Source organism: Colossoma macropomum, unplaced genomic scaffold, assembly GCF_904425465.1.
Source record: "Colossoma macropomum unplaced genomic scaffold, Colossoma_macropomum, whole genome shotgun sequence".
In the NCBI taxonomy this organism is placed as follows: Eukaryota; Metazoa; Chordata; class Actinopteri; order Characiformes; family Serrasalmidae; genus Colossoma; species Colossoma macropomum.
Window position 1 is genome coordinate 60,593,030 of NW_023494792.1, and position 25,181 is coordinate 60,618,210.

Consider the following 25,181-nt stretch of genomic DNA (forward strand, 5'->3'; position numbering starts at 1 on the left):
GAAATGAATGTTATCCGCGGAGGTTAATTGCTCTTTGCCTGCTGGAGATTATGAATGGCAGTAAATGTATTAAAACCTGGAGATAATGAGCGAAGGCCGTGACGAAACTTTACAATGCAAATGGGCCGAAGACGCCGTTCTGCGTTTCAATAGGGTTTACGCGGCCAAGGCTCAGCGCAGGGAGCGCGAGCGTCTATGTGTGTGCGCACACGAGCGGTGTTTCTGTTCAGTGCCGGTTTTATGTGTGCACATGCATGCATGTTTGTGTGTTTTTCAGCCGAGGAAATGTTTGTGTGTGTGTGTGTGTGTGTGTGTGTGTGTGTGTGTGTGTGTGTGTGTGTCTGTTTGGCAGGCCAGGCTTTATGACAGCCACAGAAGGATGGAGTGAAATTATGCTAATGGCCACTAATTATGACCTCGGAGACCAGCTTTGCTGCCAATTTATCTACTTAATAAAGCCCCTTCTTTTTAATCCCAACATCACTACATGCTCTAAATGTTTCATGTAGGCTCTCCACAAGCGCAGGTCTGCCAACTTTAAATGAAATAGCTGCTATAACCTGCTCACCCGGGGAGCGGAATTGTATAGTAATTATACTTCAAAGGCTTGGAGGAAAATAGACATTTTATTGCTCAAGAGGAACTGTGAAAGGCTTGTGTCAGTGGGCCGAACAGGAAGTGGAGTGTGTGTGAGCGTGAGTGTGAGTGTGTGTGCAGATAGAGCTCTGTTGGACTGTTACAAGCAGAAAAATCGAGCCTCATTCTCTGCGGAAGCTCACACCTCTGAAGAAAGCCCATTCACCTGAATGGAGAGTGTATATAAATAGTGTTTGGGCTGCAGTGGTGTTGGAGTGGTGATGTGTATGTGTGTGTGTGTGTGTATATATGTGTATGTGTGTGTGTACATTCCTGACTATCGGAGCTAGGCCTTCAGTTTGGGCCATAAATGCTAGAACTTGGTCAAAAAACGAGGTAAAAACACCTAAAGCTAATTTCCGCTAGCACACCTATGGGATTCTAGTAGCTAACAGTGATTCTCATAGCTGTTTAGTCTAGATTAAACACAGACATTTGAAACTTGTCTGTTTTATTTGAAGCTTATAACAGACATTAACATGTATTTTAGCTTGTAGGAGTTTTTTGCCTGTCCCTGTCTTTTGCCAGCGCTCCAGAATTACTGAATGTGCTTGTGAGCAGAGGTAAACACCATATAAGCACTTATTTTTTACGTTAAAGAGCCAAACTATGCTTTATTTATGGTTTAGTGACCCCTTTATTCAAAATTCTTACAATGATTATATAATTTTTACAATCAACGTCACATATCGCTGTTGTCGGAACAAAACCTCGTATCTCCAAAATGGTAACTTTACAGGAGAAGGGAAAACATGCTTTACTTATAATGTAAGTCAATGGAAACAGAATTTTTTCCAAGTCATTTTGGGTCGTTTCTTTTGGTCTAATCATCATGAAATTTACACAAAATGTAAAGAGCAACAGGTATTTTCAAATTTTGTCAAAAACTGAAAAATGACAAAAATAAGAGATACAAGGTTTTCTTCCGACAGCAGAGATATGTTGTTTTTTTGGTGCATTAAAATTAAGGCCTCAATTATGATCTGGCTATATAACCCTTCCAGTAGTTAATATTGATAATAATTATTTTATTAAGTAGACACAAAAAATTGTTTTTATTGATAAAATACTGAAGAAAACATTACAATATTTCAAATATCAGAACAAAACCTCGTATCTCCAAAATTGTAACTTTAATGTAAGTCAATGGAACCAGACTTTTTGTCCAAGTCAATTTTGGCAATTTCTTTTAGTTCATTCATTGTGAAATTTACACACAATGTAAAGGGCATCAGGCATTTTTAAATTATGTCAAAAACTGAAAAACGTCAAAATGAAGATATGAGGTTTTCTTCCGGCAGCAGTGAAATGTTAGTTTAAATGTAACTGTTTGGTCTCCCCATAGTTAAAAACTTTTTAGTGTCAAAAAAGCGTCAACATCTACAACTTGTCACTGTCAAACCCAGCTGAAATGATTGACCACGGTTGGACCCGACATGTGCCAGTACACCCTACAGCTTGAGACAAGGACTGTTTTCAGCCTATATTAGACCAAGCATTGAGATTACTGCATATTTAGGTTGGAATTCATGTGGCGAGTTTAGATCCTTATTTTTTCCATTTCCAAAAGCTGTTTAATAGCTTTCACCATCTTGTTCCCATGGCGGCAGAACCCTGGACCCCTGCAGAAGGTCCTGCTGAACCTCTCCGGTGTTCAGCCCAAAGTTACGCCTTCTTATGTATCAGTTTCACAGTTAGTCTTTCAGTAAACAGAGCACAGAGCTGCTGCCACTCTTTCCATTCCTGTAACATTGTTAGAATATGGCTTGTATTCACAGCTAGAGACGTATCTAGAACTTCCAGAAGGCCTTTTCTGTCACAGAATTTGAAGTGTAAGGCCTTCGGTTCAGCTCCTGAAGTTCTAACCAATGGGAGAGCTCGCTTGTATCTACCTAGATAACACAGAAAAAGAAACTGTGGATAATTTTCAATATTTAGAATTTAACACTTTTGTTTCCAAACCAACTTAACAGTGAAATAAGTGCATTACTGCAGTCCTTGCAATATATAATATCATTAGGCCTTTCTCTGAAGACCTAGCAGGCCTCGAAGGTTCCCCACTGCCTGACCTGGAGTGTGTGTGTGCTGCTGGGGGGGGTTCTAAGGAGACCGAGCAGGACTGAGGTGTGTGTGTGTTGGGAGTGAAACAAAAGGGCTCAGTGTGTGAGAATGAAAGGAGGCAGAATAAACAGATGGTGGTGGAGTTGCAGACAGGCTGTGTGGTTCAGAGTTTATACAGCTGCAGCCACTGCTTTTACTGCCCCAGTGTGAACCAGCACAGCCCAGCCCCCCACCATAACACACACACACACACGCACACAATGCACCTACATATAGGCATATACCTCAGTTCAAGTACACCCAAACACAGAAAACTCACATTGTACCTCAAACTCACACGCTTCACACTTCAGGCTCTTTGCTCAGGCGTGTAGTGTGGTTTCAGAGCGTGAGCTCATACTGGCAGGCATTGACCTGCGGCGTCACTCTTTACCCCACCTACCGTATTCTTAATGCACACATTGTTGCCTATGGTTATTATACGTCATATGACTGGATAGCTTAGCTTATCTAAGTTGAACGCTTGTTTGCTTTCGCTTTTGCTGCTTGTAATGTTTCTCGCCCTGCTGACCTAAAGTAAACATAGAGCTTACACTGCAAAAATGGTGTCTTGTCAAATAAAATGATCTTAAATCTAGTAATTAAATCTAATATTTCTAACGCTGATATTGTTTTAGGCTTAATTTAAGATTATCTAACTTATTTCCAAACATTTTTTACCTGTTTTAAGTCGTTTTATCTTTTAAAGTAAAATTATACTGGCAGATAATTGTGCTTGTTTTAAGAAATGCGCTGGTAAAGATGCTCTACGTTCTTAAAAAAGATGGTTCTTCAAGGGTTCTTTAGTAAGGGCAAAAAAAAGTTCCATATAGCGCCATATACAACGCATTCTCCATTAGTCTGAAGAACCATCTCACCATGTAAAGAACGATTGAAGCAGGCAAATGGTTCTTTGAGTGTTCATGGTTCTGTATAGAACTGTAGTCTTTACTACAGAACCCCTGAAAATTTTTTAAGAGTGTGTGTGGGAGAAAAAAACCTTCTTTGTAATGACAGCAGAAACCTTTTTGGCACTATATAGAACCATTATTCATGTCATGGAGAGGAATCGTTCAACTACACACTTAAAAATGTTCTTCAAGGGTTCTTTAGTAAAGAAAATGGTCCTATGTAGAACCAGGAACACTTAAAGAAACATTTGCATGATTAAAGGGTTCTTTGCGTCATGAAAGAGTTCTTCAGATTGATGGAGAATGTGTTGTATATGTTTATGAAAAGAGCTCTATATAGCATCAAAAAGGGTTCTGCTACTGTTACAATGTCAAGCATGTTACAATAGAAGAACCTATTTTGGTGCGATATAGAACCATCTACCGCACAGTTTTTTATTCTCCATCAATCTGAAGAACCATTTCACCTTGTAAAGAACCCTTTGATCATGCAAAGGGTTATTTGAGTGTTCATGGTTCTATATAGAACCATAGTCTGTACTAAAGAACCCTTGAAGAACTATCTTTTTTTAATGTTCTTTGTAGCAGAAACCTTTTTGGCACTACACAGAACCATTGTTCAGGTGATGAAGAGAAATCGTTCAACCACACACTTAAAAAGGATGGTTCTTCAAGGGTTCTTTAGTAAAGAAAACGGTTCTATGTAGAACCATCAACACTCAAATAACCATTTGCATGATTAAAGTGTTCTTTACAAGGTGAGATGTTTCTTCAGAATGATGGAGAATGTGCTGTAGATGGCTCTGTACGGAACCTTTTTGAAAAGGATTCTGTATAGCACCAAAAAGGGTTCTGCTACTGTTACGATGTCAAGCTTGTTGCAATAGAAGAACCAGTTGTGGGGCGAAAGGCCTCTATTTATAACTATCTACATGCAAAGTGTTCTTTGAGTGTTCATGGTTCTATATAGAACCATTCTTCCTTACTAAATCACCCTTGAATAACCATCGTTCTATGCTAAGAACCGGTCATGCATCGTCAGTGTTGTGTATGTAGACATTGCCTTTTTAACGATGTTCTGTAAAGTTAAGTCTCCTGTCAAGGTGCTGTTTTATTTTGTCTATTAAAGTAAACGTGCTTTACGCTGATTGGCTCGGCCGCATGAGAACTTTGCCGAGGCTGGAAAGGTGCTAAAAGGTGGCGCCGCCCAGGTTTGTGTTTCCTCTCCTCGGTTCTCCGAGAAGGACCTTTATTATCCAGGATCATGGTAGCAGTAGCCTCCAAGGCTAAGAAGTGCCTCTGAAAGCACTTAGGAGCTGCTGTCGAGCAGATGAAATCCCATTACTAGAACCTGCTCGTTTTTCTCCAGAGAGTGAGAGAGAGAGAGTGAGAGTGAGAGTGAGAGAGAGAGAGAGAGAGAGAGAGAGTGTTCATTTAACAAATGCCTTTTTTTTGCTCTCAAGGTATCACAACCTGTGACACCAAGGGGTCCTTAAAACAGGCTGTTTTGTCTGCTGTTGTGAACAGACGCTGTCCTGTAGCTGCTTTTCAGCTCATAAACACGGGTCGGTTTTTCAGAAGCGGATCTCGAAACATCACACATCACATGCGGAGGCTAAACACGCTGCCTGCTGCGGTCGCATGGCAAACAACTGCGGTGTGGACCACCTCTTTGATGGAACAAAGGCTGTAGATGGATCTGTGATAAGGCCGCTCGTCGCTAACTGCGCATGTGTGAGCGCGAGTGTCACCGACTCACTCGTCTGTGTCACTCACGATTAAACAACAGCCACGTCTCCGTCTCCGCCGTGGCTCTTCTAGCCTGCCTCATGCTCACTCTCCCTCTCTCTCTCTCCCTCTCTCTCCCTCTCTCTCTCCCTCCTTTTTCCAGGATGTCTTCCAAGCGACCAGCCTCTCCATATGGGGGAACAGATGGAGAGGTAGTCATGGCGACGAGCAGACAGCGACTGGAGGATGAGGAGGTTGACGGACACGCTGTCATTCACTTGCCCCTGAGCTCCTACTGCAGCAAGGTGTCCCCTCGCTCGCCCCGCACCCTCGACAGCCCGCCCGCACTACACGGCAGCATGGTAGGCCTCGCCTCTCTCCTCTGAACGCCCTGCCTGTACACCTTTACTTAACCCCTCCCACCCCGTGGGCCTGGTCTTGAGCCTCCCTGGCACCTCCCACGTCACTTAAGCCCCACCCACTTATGTTTCATACGCTTACAGTCTTTCTGATTCTGGTTTGTCACTCAGATCTGATTGCTGACCCCTGCTCTGAAAGGTTTCACGCACTATGCAAAAGTCAGAGACTTCGATTTGTTTCCTTTTCAGACAAATCAGCTGATAAGTTTTAATTTTTTTAGAAGATATCAAAAATAAACAAAAGCTACAGAGAAAATGGGGCTCCTAACAACCACCTGGAAGAGCTGGTAGACACCAAAACTGCCCCCATCAGATAAACAGCGCTTAAAGCTTTCATCTTTGAGAGAGAGGAGAAAATCAAGCCGCTTCAGATCTGAAATAAATGTACCTGTAAACATATTCAAGTGCATAAATGCAAAAATTTGATGTTTTAAAATAAAATTAAAGTCAGTGAATGGTTTTTAAAACAACTTTAAACCTGAATACGATGGTGAACCAGCATTTGTTAATGATTTTACATATATGTTAATTATATTAAACTGTAATTATGGACAGTTTCACTTTACACTGATAAGAATTTGAAAACTCAACTGGCAGCAGAAAAATAAAAGTAATTTCCAGTCAAAACGGTAATTAAGTAAAAGTTATTCAGTTTTCAGGAGATATTTCTGAGGAGATTAGATATAAAATAGATCTATCAAAAACTGATTAAAGGCTGCAGAGAAAATGTGTCTCCTAACAACCACCTGGAAGACCTGGTAGACACCAAAACTGCCCCCATCAGATAAACAGCACTTAAAGCTTTCATCTCTGAGAGAGAGGAGAAAATCAAGCTGCTTCAGATCTGAAAACATCCACAGGTGTTTCTGTCCATCCTTCCACTGTGAGAAGACGACTCAGCGCTGTGGGTCTGAAAGGATGTGTAGCTGTCGAAACGCCCCTAATTTGAGCTGATACACCAAAACTGGAAAGCTAAAAAATAAGATTTTATGGACTGATGAGTCCAAATTTGTACCTGGGGTTACTTTTACCGTAACAAACAGTGAATACAACCAATTTCTAAGACTGAACTTTGGAACAGTGAAAAAAAAATCCCCACAGATTTCTTTAAGGTCTGAACAGAAGCTGTAATAAAAGCAAAGAGTGAACGATAAGTTATTGTTAATTATTAAGTGACATTATGTTCAGTTTAATTTCGCCGTGATGCTAAAAAACGTGCCATGAAGGCTGGCTTGACTGGAAATTACATAAAGGAAAGGTGGTCTCTGACTTTTGCACAGCTGTATAGGTTTATTTACATTAATTAAAAAGATCTGTTTTTTTTTTCGTTCACACTGCTGAAAAAATCAGATCTGGATCCCATTTAGGCAAAATAAACTTTTTTGCCTCTATCTATTTTGCCTTTTATGCCTCTGTTATTATTAGTAGGAGTATCATCATTATTATTATTATTATTATTATTATTATTATTGTTTTTATGGTCACACCTTATTTGGAGGGTCCCCAATAGATGATGTACAGTTTCTTATATTATTTACAAACCTTCTGGTTGATTATGAAGAACATTTGAGTTAGGGTTAGGTTTAGGAGTAGGTGTAGGTTTAGCCTTGAGGTCAGGATTAGGATTAGGATTAGGATTAGGGACAGATTTCACATGCAACTTCAAGTTCAGTTGCATTTAACAGATATTAAGTTGAATGTTGACCATCCAAATAAAGTGTTATTATTATTATTATTATCATTATTATTATTATCACTATAATGCCTTACCCTTTAATAGAGTCCTCTTACACCCACTCTCACAAACACACTCTGTATGAAAGTGCCAGTCATGAAGTGATGATGTCATAGCCAGACGAGCGGGAGGCTGGCACTCTTTGGATCTGGCTAAAATGACTCATAAGTGTTTTGATTTTGGTGTGTATTCATGGCGGGTGAGTTTGTGAGTTTATATAAACAGCTGCGGTGGATAAACACGGAGCAGGTATGCTGTGAAGTGTCGGCCGTGGTGTGTGGAGTAGCCGGTCCTGCCGCTGTACACAAACTAACGCAATTCACGGACAGACAGTCGAGAAATGCAAGACACGCTGTAGCTCTGACCTACTGTGGTGTCAGGCCTCACGTTGCCCCACACTGGAGGATCACTCTCACTGACCCTTCACCTGCTCTCGCTATCTCTCTGATAAGTGCATGTGTGCGTGTGCAGATGGTAGACTTTGGGAATCTACCCAGCTGTAAAACAATGAATCAGTGCTTAAGAAAGGTAATGGTAAGCTACTTTTAGTAATTAGCACGGTGATTAGAGCGCCTGCTGGACTCTGCCAGTTTGGAAGTGTTTCCCACACAGAATCAAAGTCCTTTCCTCGGCCGCTGCGCAAACCGCGGCCATTTCTCCGGAATGGAAGCTCCCTCTTATCTCACATCGCCTTCCTGAGTTCAGCCTCAGCGACCGGAGTGCAGCTGACGGAGCGATACGGCGTCATAAAGCCGCTTTCACAAAGCAAAGTTCATTACTGTTGTTTAGGCGGAGGAATGTGGTTGTTTTTATGGTTGAGCATCTTCTTCTGATTCTGCTTCTTCATAAGATGGTGATGTTATTGTTATGGTGTGTGGTGATGATAATCATGTTTATGATGATGGTGATGATGATGATGGTAGTTAATGTAGCCAGTGTGATGATGATGGTGATGATGATGATGATGATAATGATGATGGTAGTTACTGTAGCCAGTGAGATGATGATGATGATGATGATCAAGATGATGATGATGATGATGGTAGTTACTGTAGCCAGTGTGATGATGATGATGATGATGATGATTACATTTTGGATGATGATGATGATGATGATGATGATGATGATGATGATGGTAGTTACTGTAGCCAGTGTGATGATGATGATGATGATGATGATGATTACATTTTAGATGATGATGATGATGATGATGATGATTACATTTTGGATGATGATGATGATGATGATGATGATGATGATGATGATGATGGTAGTTACTGTAGCCGGTGTGATGATGATGATGATGATGATGATGATTACATTTTGGATGATGATGATGATGATGATGATGATGATGAAGATGATTACATTTTGGATGATGATGATGATGATGATGGTAGTTACTGTAGCCGGTGTGATGATGATGATGATGATGATGATGATGATTACATTTTGGATGATGATGATGATGATGATGATGATGATGATGATTACATTTTGGATGATGATGATGATGATGATGATGATGATGATGATGGTAGTTACTGTAGCCGGTGAGATGATGATGATGATGATCAAGATGATGATGATGATGATGGTAGTTACTATAGTCAGTGTGGTGATGATGATGATGATGATAATGATCAAGATGATGATGATGATGATGATGATGGTAGTTACTGTAGTCGGTGTGATGCTGATGATGATGAAGATGATGATTACATTTTGGATGATGATGATGATGATGATGGTGATGATGGTAGTTACTGTAGCCAGTGTGTTGTAAAAGATGGTGCTGATGATAAAATTATTAATAATGATTATGATGATTCTTACCGTTATGGTGAGATGTTCATGGTGATAATGATGTCCGAGGTGTTCATTGCTGTCGGGCGTGATGACAGTAGATGGTAATCATGACCTCACGATGGAGAGGTTGATGATGGCGATGTCGGTTACTGTTAGTCATTGTGATGATCCTGATGATGATAGTGGTTATGCTTAATGTGATTACGGTCATGATGACGGTTGAGGCAGTGATGATGATATTAAGTGTCAAAACATGAGTAAAAACCCATCTCTGCCATAACGCCAGCTTCTGCTAGCATCTCCATGAGATTCTAGTACTTTGTTGGTGCTAAGCTAAAGGCGTTTTCTACACTAAACACAAAGCTGCCACTTGTATTCAGTCACTGACTTATCTAGAACTTCCAGAAATTCCAGAGTGATGTTTTATCTCATGGTTTTTTCTTCTGAAATCAAAGTGGTCAGTTGATTCCTCTGTCGGTTCATAATTATGCTAATAGCTTAGGCCTTCTCTTCAGCTCCTGAAGTCCTAACCAATAGGAGAGCTCGGTTAACTATATGTACCAAGAATCAAGAATTTAACCCTTTTGTTTCCATCCAAAACGTAACAATGAGTAATGAGTAGTGCTGTAATAAGAGCAGAGTTTAAATGCAAGATTCTAATCAATAAAAATGAATAAAAAATTACGGACGTTTAATTTTTTTAGTTCTAAGAAATCTTTAGGCCTTTTCTGAAGGCCCACAAGGCCCAGTGGTAATCCTGATAGTAATCCTTTGGATTAGGTCACCCAGGTCACAGGTAATCAGCAATCTGTGGAGTACATTTTTGATGATGATGATGATGATGATGGTAGTTATTGTTACGCAGTGTTTTCCACTGTAAGCGAGTCGTCTGACATGACAAGCTCAGAGCTCTGTGTTTGATGCGGATTAATAAAGCGGTGGATTTTGGGAGGCGGAGCGTCACGCGCTGCCCTTTAAGTTTCCAATCCTGTGCCCGGACTGAGTGGCAGCAGAGGCGCGGCTTTGTCACGGTAACAGCGCGGCGGTGTAGTGCAGCGAGCGCGCAGCAGATTAGCCCTTTAGCGCTTTAGCGGGTCATACAGAATTAACGCAGAAGCGTGCGCTCCCTCACTGCTGACCTCTACATCCCATCGCATGCTCCCCCCCCTCCCAGCGCTCACTCCTCGTATGTGTCATCATCATCTCAGTTGATTCAGCTCTGTTCTGTTTAAGAAGCCCTAATGATCGTTACTGAGATCTGAGTTACTAATAAGGTGAGACTCCTGGGGTTTTGATCTGAAGTCTCATAATGAGCAATTGTTCTAACTGCAAACTAAACCAGTAGTTGTTTGTTTTTTAAGGCTTTTTTGACTCTGTAGGTCTAAAGCAATGAGACACATGATGTCCGTAAGCATGTCAGACTCAATTGATGTCTCAGTACAAGTAGGCGGTCATTCTACAGAAACGTCCACTTTTCTATCTCTCCATAGGAGTCACTGGTGTTACTGAATGTCATTGGTGTTACACATAATAAAGGAACACCAGAGACATTTTTAACGAACAATGCATTTTACAAATCGGCTGCTGCAGAGCATCAAACCACATGCTGTCAATCATGGAATATCCACTAAAATATGGAGTTTAATCCATTTGTATTCTATTTTTTCACAATTACCTCAGAATAAAGTCGGTCACACCAGTGACTTCAGCTAAAAGCTTCGTATGAAATCATGAGCTAAATGAGAAAATCTCTGATAGCTGAAAGACACAGTGGACTCACCATGTGCTTTTCTTCATAGATCCTCAGAAAACAGGTAAAAGGAAGTCGAGTGATGTCATTAGTGTGACTTTTAATTAAAAATAAGAGATTTTTAGTTATGCAGTAACACCAGTGACACGACTCCTGGGGACAACTTTCATTATGTATTTTATAATATTTATTTGTTTTCTTTATGTCATTTAAATAATATATTTCATAGTCATGTTTAGATTATTGCAGTTAAAATAGCATAAAAACATGTTTTTTACCTCTAAATATGGCCTCAGCCTTTACACATGAGGGGATGAGCTCTTCTGTGGTGTTTGGAATTCTATATATATATAGATTTAAAAACCAATGTTGCTGAATTGAGGCTCAAGAAAGTGTAATTGTTAAAATAACTTATTGTTTTATTTTAAAATGTAAATAAATTGTAACCCTAACATGTTTTTCAAATGTAATATATCTGTAAAGACTAGGGACACAAAAATGGACGTTTCCATAGAATGACTCAGGCCTTAAATGTATAAATAGGCCTACATGTCAATGACAAAAAATAAGTGCAAATTTGGACTCAAATTAACAATAAACAAATAAATAGCTTTAAATGTGTGATTACGCTGCAGAAAATGGAAAATCAAAGTGAAATGATCTTAAATCCAGTCGATATGTCTAATATTTACCCGTTGTGAGATGGTAGTGCACTTATTATAAGATTATCTATCTTAATTCTGGGCATTTTTCTCTTGTTTTAAGTCATTTTACTACTGGTGGATAATTTGTCTGGTTTCAAGCACATTTCTTAAAACAAGCAAAATCATCTGCTGACATATTGATACCGATTTACCTAATAAAATGACTTAAAACAAGCAAAAATGTCTGGAAATAAGGGAAATAATCTTAAATTAAGCTCACAACAATCACAACAGGAGAAATATTAGATTTATCGACTATATTTAAGATCATTTTACTTGACAAGACACGATTCTTTGCATTGTAGACCGACATTAATAACACATAGAAGTCCATTATGCTTGTCAAACGGATTTAATTCTGCTTTTAATTCTGCTTTTAAAAACGGATCCTTTTTGTTTAAAAGAAAGTGATTTTTGTTTGTTTCAACAGCAGTTATGGTTAATGGTTGCGTGTATGTGGCTCATATCTGTAGGTCTAATCACACATTAGGAACAGATCAGAGAGAAACTTGACAGGTCAGATCAAGAAACGCAACTAAGAACGAAACAACGTTTAGCGTACGCTGCTAAAAAAATAACAGTCCCACATGAATAGAAGTGAAAACGTCTGACGTCTGAGATTAGATTTGGGGGTTTTATTTATTAGATTAGACGGTGTGGTGCAGAATTGGTGGTAATGTAGGGCAAGAGCTTAAATTAGACAATGAGGAATGAATATGACAAATGAATTGCGAGTGATTATTTATTTAGATCTAAATATGGAGTGATTCCGCCTCCTCGTGTGACACGACCCGGGGCTGCCGCGGCGTCAGGAAAGCGAGCAAGACGGCGTTCCGGGGTTCGGGGAGCGGTGTGTGCATTAGGATCAGAGCTGACAATAGCCGTGTTGAGCCAGGCTGAGCTGTTAGAGGATTGAGAGCACACGGCGGTGATCAACAACAGCAGGCTTAAGACAACAGAGGAGAGTGGAGGCTTCCCTCTTCACCGTGTGTGTTCAAGCGGTGGCCCGAGTGGCTGAGCTGCTCGACTTACAAGAAGAAACGACTCATTCACCTACATTTCCCCTTCAAAGCACTAATTTCAAAGCCACTTCTTCCACGAAGTGATGAGGCAGCTTCATTGATGCTCCTTTCTTACATCCTGCCAGTCGAAGTAAGGTGACAGTTTCAGTTTTACGTGTGTGATTAATTTCATTAAAGGCCGCAGAGCTTCTGTTCTCCTTTGAGCTCCCCTTTGATCAGCTGTTGTTATTACCTCTTAGAAGGCTAGAGCTGTTGTTTTGTAATCCTATTCAAATGTAATTACACATTTATATAACAGTAATTACACTGTTATTACATGTGAATTGTGTACGAAGTCACCACATGCAAATTTTTCTGCTCAGTTTGATGTCAACAAATGCAAAGACATGCCAAAAATCAGTTTATGATGACGTTTTTGTAACGTTTTCATTGGTATCGATTGCTTTCAACGCAATTCCTCTTGTTTCAAAGAGATATGAGTGTGATAATTAATAATTGGACACCGTTAATCTAAATTTACACCATGTTTTTAATAGCATGAACAACTTCTGACGGTTCTGTTAGATGTTATACAGCCGTTAGCTACTTTTTATGCAAGTACCCGTTTTTCTAGATAAGCTTCACTGTAGCTTGACTGTTTAACTGTTTGAAGACTGAATTGAGTAAACAGGCGGGGTCAGTTGTGCTTGTTTGGAATGAAAACCTGCAGCCATACTTTTATACTTTTATCTTTTATACTCCTACGCTACTTTTTATGCTGTTGCTTTTGTAAGCAAGGAAGGGGAATTCCACCAATTTTTCAACATTTCTGCATATTTAGAATGTTAAGATGTAAGCAAAGTCATTCAAAGTGGTTTGGTGTGAAACACTCTGTTCTAGAGAAACTTACTGAGTCAGAACTGTTCACAGTGGTGGTGATAGGAACCAGACGTCCACCTCTGAAAGCTCCCTCACAGAGAGTTATTGATTGAAATAAATATTTTTTAAATTATATTTTTAAATAATACATTTGGGTGATTCTACAGAAACATCCACTTTTCTTGGACTCACCATGTGCTTCTCTTCATAGATCCTCAGAAAAAAAAGGTAAAAGGAAGCCAAGTGATGTCATCAGTGTGACTTTTATTTCAAAATAAGAGATTTTTTGTTATGCAGTAACACCAGTGACGACTCCTGGGGACAACTTTCATTATATATTTTATAACATTAATTTGGCATTTGTTCTCTTTATGTCATTCAATTCATATATTTCATAGTCATGTTTAGATTATTGTAGTTAAAACTGCAGAAAAATGTTTTTTACCTCTAAATACGGCCTCAGCCTTTACACTTTACCATGACTGTGAGGACGAGCTCTTCTGTGGTGCTTGGAATCCTATATGATTGATTTCAAAACCAATATTGCTGATTTGAAGCTCAAACAGGTGTAATTATCAAAATAACATGTTTTATTTTAAAATTAAATTGTAACCCTAACAGGTTTTTAAAGTGTAATGTATCTGTAAACGCTGGCGACGCAAAGGTGGACGTTTCTGTAGAACGACCCATTAATATTTTTACCGTTACTTTCTTATCATCAACATTCCATATAAACTCAGAGACTCGTGCCGGTCCGCTGGTGGTTTTGCATCGTGAATAAAACGTTTATATTTGTCTTGTAGTCGTGGCGACCCACGACTACATGGGTTAGTTTCTCTATTCGGATCATTTCGCATCAGGCCACTCTGTTTACGTCTCAGTGATTAAATTATGCGGACATTGTGAATCAGTGGAATTCCCCTTTAAGTCGCTGCTGGTCGAGTTTAGTTTATTTTTGGAGTAGCTGCCCCGGCGCTGCGTCAAACTCTCCACTCGCAATAGTCGTCAGCAGCCGCTGTATTTCTATATTTCATTGTGTAAAAGCAGGGGATCCATGTTGGTGCTGCAGCAGATCCTGTGTTACCTTTAACTCTGCCTTCAGGTCCCTCAGCTCAGCTTTGAATATGCAAGTGTACTGTTGGATGTACACAGTTACAGTCTGAGGAGAGAGAGAGAGAGAGTGAGAGAGAGAGAGAGAGGGAGAGAGAGAGATGCTCCAAGGTAAATGGCTTCCTGCAGAGCGCAGGAAGAGAGAAATAAAAGGAGTAGAGAGAGAGAGAGAGAGAGAGAGAGAGAGAGAGCATTTGGAGAAATGGTGGCATCTGCGGTGGCTGACGGGGGAAAGAAAAAAAAAAGCAGATAGAGAGAGAGAGAGAGAGAGAGAGAGAGAGAGAGAAACGGCGTTTTGCTTTCTTGGCAGGGGTTGGAGTGTGTTTAAATGTGCTCCTGTCACAGATGAGCTTAAGAAAAGACAAAAGTTGTTTAATTCTGTCGCCATGGCGCAGCCGTAAGGGGATCAGGAGGCCGACTGCAGGGAGAAGGCACTTCCACTTTGTTTCAGGCGTTCCACGCGAGAATCCACATCCGCACCAACTAAAACCAGAACCGCCCACACCGCACACGATGGCACATCACAAACACACACACGCACACAATCAGCTTCACGCACACAGCCGCGCACGGAGACACTACGTTAATTGACTCACGCTCTCGTCACGAGCCGGGACGCAGATCCGCTGCCTGGATTCGGTGCGTGTCTTTTAAAATGTCCGACCTTTCCAACCTCGAGGCCTGCCCTCTGGGTCCTGAGCTCCTGCTGTGGATCGCGGCCGCGTGCAAAAGTTTTGGCGCCCCCGATTTGCATGCTTTGTTGATGTTCTAAGTGAAACGTGCACATCTGCATTGAATTTAACACACCGGGCAAACAAAATGAAGCATAAAACATGGCAAAATGTATATGTATAAAAATATGTTAGACATAAGAAGAGATTGCGCACTAAAAAGACACTTTTTTTCATTTGATCACTGCAGCAAACTCTCAGATCTATTAAGTTATATTTTTAGCTATAGAATATTCAAATGTTCGAGATAATGTTCAACAGAATATTCGAAATAAAATGTGAATTGTTGCAGCCCTAGATACATTCGAATTCAGTTGTTGGCTACCTTTCACACTCCTATGCTACTTTTAATGCTGTTGCCTGACTAAGCTTAAAGGGAAATTCCACCAACTTTTAAAAAGAAATTTTAAAAGATGTAAACAGAGTCATTCAGTGTGGTTTGGTGTGAAATGCTCCATTCTGGAGAGTCAGAATTGTTCACAGTGGCAGTGATAGGAACCAGACGTCCACCTCTAAAAGCTCCCTTACAGAAAGTTATTGATTAAAATAGTTTGTTGTTGTTGAGTCATTGTCTTACAGTAGGTTTGAGAAGGCCTAAATATATATTTTTAGCATATACGTTTATGCTTTTTTTCAGTTTCTCCAATATTTTACTGTCATCAACACTCCATATAAACTCAGAAGACTCGTGTAGGTTCACTGGAGGTTTTGGATACAAAATAAAATGTCTATATTTGTGTTGTAGTCATGGCGACCCCTGATTCCTATCACCACCACTGTAAAGACATCTGAGTAGGTTAGTTTCTCTAGAGTGAATAATTTCACATCAGACCACTTTATTTATATCTTAGTGATTAAATGTGCAGAAAAAAAGATGTTCCTTGTTTAGGATGTGTTCACTTTTTCCATTTAATGTGTATTTTGACCATTGAAGCCAAGTTTATCAATGTTTATCAATGTAAATGCACCTTTGGGGGTTCCTAAGGTGCTTAAAATGAGCTTCTAAATGCACTACATTCACTTTCCTCAGAAAAAAAATGCAAATTTGTGCATTTTCATACAGTTTTAACCTAGAAAAATAAAATATTAAGGCTGGAGTCAGGACAGAATGTGTTAAGTCTTCTACAAAATGTGGTACAATTATTTTCCTTAGATAAAGGAACTGAAGACATACAAAACTTAAATTTGGACCATATACAGGTCCTCAAGGCTGAAAGGTTAAAAGGTGAAGGTGTCTAGATTCCTCTTCTGCAGCTATATCACATACATGTTAGAAATAAAGGTTCTGTTCAGGTACCTTTTTCGTTCATCAAGGTACAAACAGTTTAAATGTTCCCTCAAAGGTACAACAGTGGTTTTAAGGTCTGATTGTGAACCTTAAATAAGTTTCTCCAGATGAAAAGTTCGTATTTGTACCTTTTCATAACCGAATGTTTTAAAACAGAACAGTAAAATAAAAGCCTGGAGACGAGACGGGGTGTGTGGAGTCAGTACAGCTTAGAACATATCATTTCAGTGGATTATGGTTCAGTTATGTTCCCTGACTAAAGGTACTGAGATGTACCCTTGAGGGTCCCACCCCAGTGACAAGAGGGGCACTGCCCCAGTGACAGTTTAGTACCTTTTTCTGAGAGTGTATTAGTTTTACAGTACCGACTAACACATCATAGATGTCTCAAGATTAATAAGCGAGTAATCAGCCTGGAGTTTAAGGGGTTAACCTGAATGTCGTGCCGTCCGCCGTGGATTATACGGAAGAGGGAAGGGGGGCTTTGTTAGCTCGTCGCCTTTGAGCGTCCGGGCCTGGATTAAGCGCTCTGGAAAGCGGCGGAAGGGTTGACCCTTCATCTGTCCGAGTCTTAGTGTCACTCGGGATGACTCAAGAGGGAAGGAGGACACCACCCCCCACTCTTCCTCCTCCTCCTCCATTTTTGTTTGTTTTGTTTTCGAGACATCTGCGGAGAAAGCTGTGGGTCCTGCAGGTTTAAGCAGGCAGTGGATTAGATAGATTGGATGTGACAGGTGTGACCGGATGTTTAAAATGCGTGACACAGTAAATGTAGGCAGAGTCACAGCGGCAGAGGAGCGACTGCCTTCTATTCTCTCTCTCTCGCTCTCTGTCTCTGTCTCTCTTTGCACCCCCCCCCCACCCTTCCCTTCCTCACCAAAGCCCCTCTTTAAACTCTTAAGATCCCCCCTCTCTTTTTGGTCATCAGTCTTGATGTCGGAATTTCTCTTAATCCTCGTTTGAACAGCCTAACTGCAGCTCCTGAAGGAGGGATCAGATGAAAGAGTGTGTGAATAGAGCCAGGCCCCCCTGTCTGAGGCTGGGGGGGGCGCAGGGGGGGATTGGTGGAAGTGTGAGCTTTTTAACAGGCAGATCAGAAGACGAGGTTAAAGATCGGTAATGTAAGCCCTCATATTTGACGTCCATTACTGCGGCGCCGGAAAACCTTTTGCACTTGGATTGCGTCCTCGTTCGCTCAGTGAATCACCGGCGTTCGGAATAGACTGGAAAAGTCAGCTTCACTTACTCAAAGCCTGACAGCTATGAATGTTCAAACGCGTGTGAATCGGACCCCCCCTTCTGACAGCGGGGGGCTGCTTTATTCCAAGTATCGGGAAAAGCCCCCGGGATGAATTATTGATTATGTTGACAAGGTGTGTGAGCATGTGTTCAAGTATACTGTCAAAAAAAGGGGCCCACACACAAAAAGAGTTCTTTAGTAAAGGGAATGGTTCTGTTTAGGACAATTAGATCCTATACGGAACCATTTCAGGGTGAAATGGTTCTATTTAGAACCATCTGTCCCATACAGAACCATTTGCATATTTAAATGAGTCTTTGCATATTGAAACAGTTCTATTTAGAACGATGAGATCTATATAGAAACATTTACATGCTTAAATGATTCTTTGCATGGTGAAATGATTCTGTTTAGAACCTTGAGTCCTATACAGAACCATTTGCTCGTTTAAATGATTGAAATAGTTCAATTTAGAACCATGGGTGCTATATAGAACCATTTGAATGCTTTAATGATTCTTTGCATGGTGAAACGATTCTGTTTAGAACCATGAGTCCTATACAGAACCATTTGCATGCTTAAATGATTCTTTGCATGGTGAAACAATTCTGTTTAGAACCATGAGTCCTATACAGAACCATTTGCTCATTTAAATGATTTAAATAGTTCAATTTAGAACCATGGGTGCTATATAGAACCATTTGGATGCTTTAATGATTCTTTGCATGGTGAAATGATTCTGTTTAGAACCATGAGTCCTATACAGAACCATTTGCTCGTTTAAATGATTGAAATAGTTCAATTTAGAACCATGGGTGCTATATAGAACCATTTGGATGCTTAAATGATTCTTTGCATGGTGAAATGATTCAATTTAGAACCATGAGTCCTATACAGAACCATTTGCATGCTTAAATGATTCTGTGCATGGTGACATGGTTCTCCAGTATTGAATGGACAGAATGCTATTTAAAAATACAGCTGCAACGTAATGTGGTAAAATTGTATTCCGTAACTAGAGGTACTGAAGACGCACCCTTAAGGGGACCACCCCAGTGACATGAAAGGGGCCACCCAGTGACGTAAGGGGACCACCCCAGTGACAGTTTACTTCCTATAGGTGTGGTGACAAGACAATGTAATATCAGTATTGCTATAAATGAAGCCATAATCACTTGACGATCAGCTGTGTTTCATTAAGATCTTTCGAAGAGGCTCAGGAGGGACGTAGGTATTGAAGATTTTGCTCTGTTGTCTACAGACTGCAGGTTCAAATCAGGTGCAAATTCAGATGAAAAAGAAAGGAGTGATCAGATACTTTGTTTACTTACAGCCAGTAATGACCAAAAAAAGAAGCACTAAAGTGTCCTGGACTGTTTTCAACACTTCTTCTTATTACAGTCCTTCCTTTTTCCTCTTAACTATCAGTAATATTTATTAATATTGGGGTAAAATATTTACATATCAGACTAAGAATTTTAGTCATGCAATGGAAAGACAAAAAAAGGCAAGAAGACTGAATCTCTGTGCTGAATATGTATGTATTTTTGATCCTATTGGTAATAATATTTGTTTCTGTGCTTTCATTTTGACGTATAAAGGATGAGGTAGTGATATGAAAGGCGTAGTTGTAGGTGTACTTGGTTTACACAGTTTTATGCTTGAATTGTTGTACGTAGGCTTCAGCCTCCTGACGACGGTCCTGCTCACTCATCAGAGCGGATCTGGACCCCTGGCTGGACAAACAGGCTGTAATCGGTCTTGTTTGAATGGATACAACGTGGTGTGTGAAACGTTTAATTAAAAAGAATTGTTGTTCTCATAGTTTTTCCTGGCACTTTCTGACTGACGCACTGCTTCTGCTCCAAACGGTCATTTTAAATCAAACCTTTTTTTATCAAATATCCTGTTTTTTTTACATATAATGTACGGTAAAGTAGCTTTGTGTCACAATATTGTGCTTCATATAAACATAACAATTAACTCCTCAACAGATTGGTGCTACGAAAAGCCCACAGCAGCCATGCTGCATGAAAACATGATATTTTTCAGCGCATAAAACCTTAATAGCTTCATCTATTACAGCATTTATAGACGTTCGTTCACTCCAATAGGTTTCCAAACATATAACACAGAATATAATCTATATACTGTATGAACAAAATAGAATAGGCATTGTGTATTAAAGGGGAATTCCATCCATTTTTCAAAATCTCAGCTTAATTAAATGGATAAGATGTAAACAGAGCCATTCCGAATGGTTTGGTGTGAAATACTCCGTTCTACACACTTAAAAAATGATGGTTCTTCTAGGGTTCTTTAGTAAGGAAAATGGTTCTATATTGAACCGTGAAGGCTCATTAAGCATTTGCATGATTAAAGGGTTCTTTGCATCGTGAAAGGGTTCTTCAGGTTGATGGAGAATGTGCTGTATATGGTTTTATATAGCACCTCTTTGAAAAGGGTTCTGTATAGCACCAAAAAAGGGTGTACTATTGGTAAATGCTTGACATCATCATAGTAGCAGAACCCTTTTTGTGTTCTTTGAGTGTTCGTGGTTCTATACAGGAACACTTTCTTTACTAAAGAACCCCTGAAGAACCATGATTTTTAAGAGTGTAGGGAAATTTAGTCAGAGCTGTTCACAGTGGTGGTGATAGGAACCAGACATCCACCTCTAAAAGCTTGGAAAGTTATTACATTAAATGTTTGCAAATACTTTGCGTGATGACTGAAACATTGTTGTATGATAATTTTGAGAAGGTTTTGGCCTGAAAAATATATATTTTTACCTGTTTATGGTGAAGAAGCACATTGTTAGGCAATATTTTCCCCAAAGAAAACCTGATTTTTTTAGATTTTCACTATTTCACCATCATCAACATCCCATATAAACGCAGACGATACTCCAGACAGTGAATAAAATGACTATATTTGCGTTGTAGATATCATGACCCCTGGTTCCTATCACCACAGTTGTTTTTTCTACAATGCATCATATCACATCAAAACACTGTGAATGACTTTGCTGACGTCTCAGTGGCTGATTTATCAGAAATGACATTTTACTGAGGCCAATTTTAGGGCAAACTTATCCAACCAAACTGTCCAGCTGGCCTCAGTCCACTGTCCAGAGTTAATCATTACATGCAATGCACACTTCATTAATAAAAGCCAGCGTCAGGCAGAGGGGCTTCTTATATAATCACGAAAACGCACACTGAAGCTTTCGGGTCAAGTGAAATGTGTTAGTATGGCTCTTATTTGTTCATGTCTCATAGATAAATGTTTTGGTTGTGCTGGTCAAACAGTATCTGGACCGGAGTGCAATGTCCAGTGTTGTACGACGTTGGCTTTTAACATGCGGCGCTAAGCTCGGCCTCTTTGGGGATTAAGCTATTGTCTAATTCGCTGAAGCCGTTGTCTGTCACGCAGGTGGTGCGGTAGATAATAGAGGCTGATTAGCCAAAGATTAACTCTGATTAATGGACATGGACTATTGACCCTGTCTGCAAATACCTGGGTCCTTCTGTAATTAAACCTCACAAAGGAGATCCGGTGAGCTGGGTCAAAGCCAGGCACCAGGTGCACGAGTGTGAGTGTGTGTGTCAACATATTACAGCAACGTTTTACTTGGTTTGTATCATCGAACTGCTTTTCCAGCGCAGCTTTGCTGAGAAACGAATAAAACTGGAACCGCTGCTGAACGTTAGATCAGGGCTGAAGATGACGGCCGATGTAGCAGCTGCCGTCCTGGTGATCCTCTTCACTGGAAACTCGCTCGAGCCAAAGAGAGAAGAAACAGTTTCTGCTTGAGAAACTTGGCTGTTCTTGAGTATCTGGAACCGACTGAAAGTAGCAAAACTTCATCCCTCAGAACAGAAGACGATCTGCCCTGATCTGAGAGGAAGTGGAAATCGTTACCGCTTTAAGCCTCATCTTAGGAGGCTGCGAGCCACACAGTCTGTTAGAGAGGGAGGGAGAGAGAGAGAGGGAGATGCCAGTACAGTTAATTCCAGTTAAATTCGATTCATTTCAGTTTGATCCAGTTCTGTTAAGAACAGTTCAGTTCGATTCAGTTAGTAAGTACAGTTCAGTTCACTGCTTTTCAGTTCAGTGCAGTTCCTTACGTTTAAATTTGACTCGGTTTGAATCAGTTCAGTTCAGTATTGTTTAATTTCAGTTCAGTTCTCTTGGATTCAGTTCAGTTCAGACAGTTTAGACTCAGTTCACTTCAGTTTAGTTCAGGTCGGGGCAATTGAATTCATTCGATTCAGTTCAGTTGAATTCAGCACAGTTCATTTCATTTCAGTAGAGCTCTGTTTGATTCGGTTTGCTTCAGTTCAGCTTAGTTCGGTTCTGGTTGATTGAGATTATTTCATTTCAGTTCAGTTCAGGGCAATTGAATTCATTTAGTTCAATTCAATTCAATTCAATTCAGTACAGTTCAGTTAGTTTCAGTTCATTCAAATTTAGTTTGTTTAATTTCAGTTGAGCTTAGTTTGATTCAGTTTGTTTAATTTCAGTTCAGTTCAGATCAGGGTAATTGAATTCAGTTTAGTCCAGTCCAATTCAGGACAGTTCACTTAAGCTTGGTTTGTTTGCTTTAGTTCAGGTTAGTTCAGTTCTGTTTGATTCTGTTCAGTTTGTTTCAGTACAGTTCAGTTCAATTCAGACAATTTTTGATTCAGTTCGGTTAATTTCAGTGCAGTTGAATTCGGTTTAGTTCAGTTCAATTCAGCACAGTCCAGTTAATTGCGATTTGGTTAGATTCAGTTCATTTTATTTCAGTAAAGCTCTGTTTGATTCAGTTTGCTTCAGTCCAGGTTAGTTTAGTTCAATTTGTTTCAGTTCAAATCAGTTCAGTTGAAGATACTTTGCTGATGTAGTTCTTGTGTCACCGAACCATCACATATATGAGCTTTACTAAACGCATCGAGACTCAAAAGATGTCGATTTGAAGTGCCATTGTCCTAAATTGTGAATCTCTCTCTCTCTCTCTCTCTCTCTCTCTCTCTCTCAGGAGCAGGAGAGCAGTAAAGGCTTGGCCCTGAGCCCCTACACCCAGCACAACTCGTCTACCTCACCCAGTAAGCAGCAGCAGCAGCCGGACGACGGCTCCGGGCGGCCGGGCAGCGAGCCCGGCTCGGCCACTGCTCTGGGCACTCCGGAGAGGCGCAAGGGCAGCCTGGCCGACGTAGTGGACACGCTGAAGCAGCGCAAGATGGAGGAGCTGATCAAGAGCGAGCCGGAGGGTGAGCGCTGGACACACACCGTCACCAACACGCACACAAACATAATCATAAAGACAAAAGCCGTCTGATGCCCACCTGGACTGACCGTTAGCAGGCTGGAGGTCAGCGGCGTGACCGCAGAAGGCTTGTTTGAGTGCATATGCATGTATGTGCGTGTAATTACCGTCAAGGCCTCAGTGCTTGTCGGAAAGAGCTGTGAGGCTGACTGGGAGGTGAGAAGGGTTTCGAGGAGCATCTCTGTCACTCTATCTCTCTCTCTCTCTCTCTCTCTGTCACTCTCCTGTCAGGCTCCATCATGTCTGACTGCCAAATGTCAGTAATGAGGGAAGGTGCTGATAAAGTCTGGCCTTTGTCTGAGTGGTAGAGGCATCAGCTGTTTGGAGTCATTGTTTGGAGCACTTTGCATATTCATTACAGGTTGATTGTTCTGGGACGCGTCTTTGCTGCTCCATATACGCTGCCTGGGCTCCAGTTTGCGTATGTGTTGCAGTGCCACTGCACGCTGCTCCTCTCGCCTCTCTAATTGTAGGCTAATTCTTCATGAACAGTGAGAATAATCAGCTGCTGTATGCGAGTGTGACAGTGCGATGCTTGCGCAGGTACATACAGTTTACTTTGTTTTCAGTCAAAAACGCCAATTAAGTGTGAGTTATTCATTTTTCAGCGTCAGAAAGAAGCAGAAAACATATATTTAACCTGAAAACTGAACAAAATCAAAATATAACATCACTTTTCTAGTATTAATGTCCACTTTTCACCTCTATGACAGCTTCCTACAGAGCCCTGCTGGTGACGTGACGTATGTATAACAATAATCTGTGGCCACAACCTAGTAAGGTGTGGGCCATGACTTAGTAAGGCATGGGAACGAGATCCTAATGCATTGCCATGACTTAATAAGGCATGGGAATAAGATAATTAAGCCTTGACCAAAGCTTAATAAACCATGGTTGCACTCCCACACCTTACTAAGTCATGGCCATGACTTAATTATCTTGTTCCCACACCTTAGTAAGTCGTGGCCACGCATTATTGTCACCAGCAGGGCTCTGTAGCTTCCTTTCTTTTAAGAGACTCACTTTCAGTTTCTCAAAGAATCTGCAGACACACCTCCAAAGTTCAGTCTTAGAAGCTGGTTGATCATTTCTGAAGTAATCAAACACATTCAGTGGTGTTGAGGTCTGGACTCTGGGGTGGTCAGTCCATCGTTCAGCTTCTTTGTTTGATGTGTCCGTCTCCTTTTCTCAGTGAGGTTCTTCTTGATCAGCTACACATCCTTTCAGACCCACAGCGCTGAGTCGTCTTCTCACAGTGGAAGGATGGACAGAAACACCTGTGGATGTTTTCAGATCTGGAGCAGCTTGATTTTCTCCTCTCTCTCAGAGATGAAAGCTTTAAGTGCTGTTTATCTGATGGGGGCAGTTTTGGTGTCGACCAGGTCTTCCAGGTGGTTGTTAGGAGCCCCATTTTCTCTGTGGGTCCAGAATCATTCACTCTGCAGACATTAATACAGATATATAAATATGAATATAAATCAGAATGTAAACATTAATGTAATTTATTACGTAACTGTGATTAAATGTGGTCAAATCGTGAATAGTATAGCATAGCGGCAGTAATAACTCTCACTTTCTAAGGCTTAAAGTCTTGTGTGGAGCTGATCCTGCTGTCAAACATGAGAAGAATGCAAGCCAGCCAAACAAAGCAAGCATTCAAACATGCTCTGTTTACATACAATCGAGCTAATCCCTTTGTGCTCTGTGCATGTGGTACATGTGGGAACACCTGTGTTTCTAAAGCGAGGCCCTGCACCAAAGTTTACAACTTCTGATAAGTTAGAAAACTCGTATTGACTCTGTTTTCCCCCAGTATTTCCCGCTCGGTT

At 40.6% G+C, this 25,181-nt stretch overlaps 1 protein-coding gene across 5 annotated transcripts in view; it reads left to right on the top strand.

Annotated features, from left to right (window-relative positions):
• The window catches only part of sox5 (SRY-box transcription factor 5), a 412,851-nt gene that overhangs the window by 260,150 nt on the left and 127,520 nt on the right, over positions 1–25,181 (top strand). For 4 of the 5 annotated variants that reach the window (XM_036577717.1, XM_036577716.1, XM_036577715.1 and 1 more), the window contains 2 exons: positions 5,539–5,737; positions 23,065–23,296. In XM_036577717.1, coding sequence (XP_036433610.1) covers positions 5,539–5,737; positions 23,065–23,296 — 431 coding nt within the window. Of the gene's footprint in view, positions 1–5,538; positions 5,738–21,390; positions 21,637–23,064; positions 23,297–25,181 lie in introns of those variants that run through there. The other variant, XM_036577720.1, reaches the window with a different exon arrangement.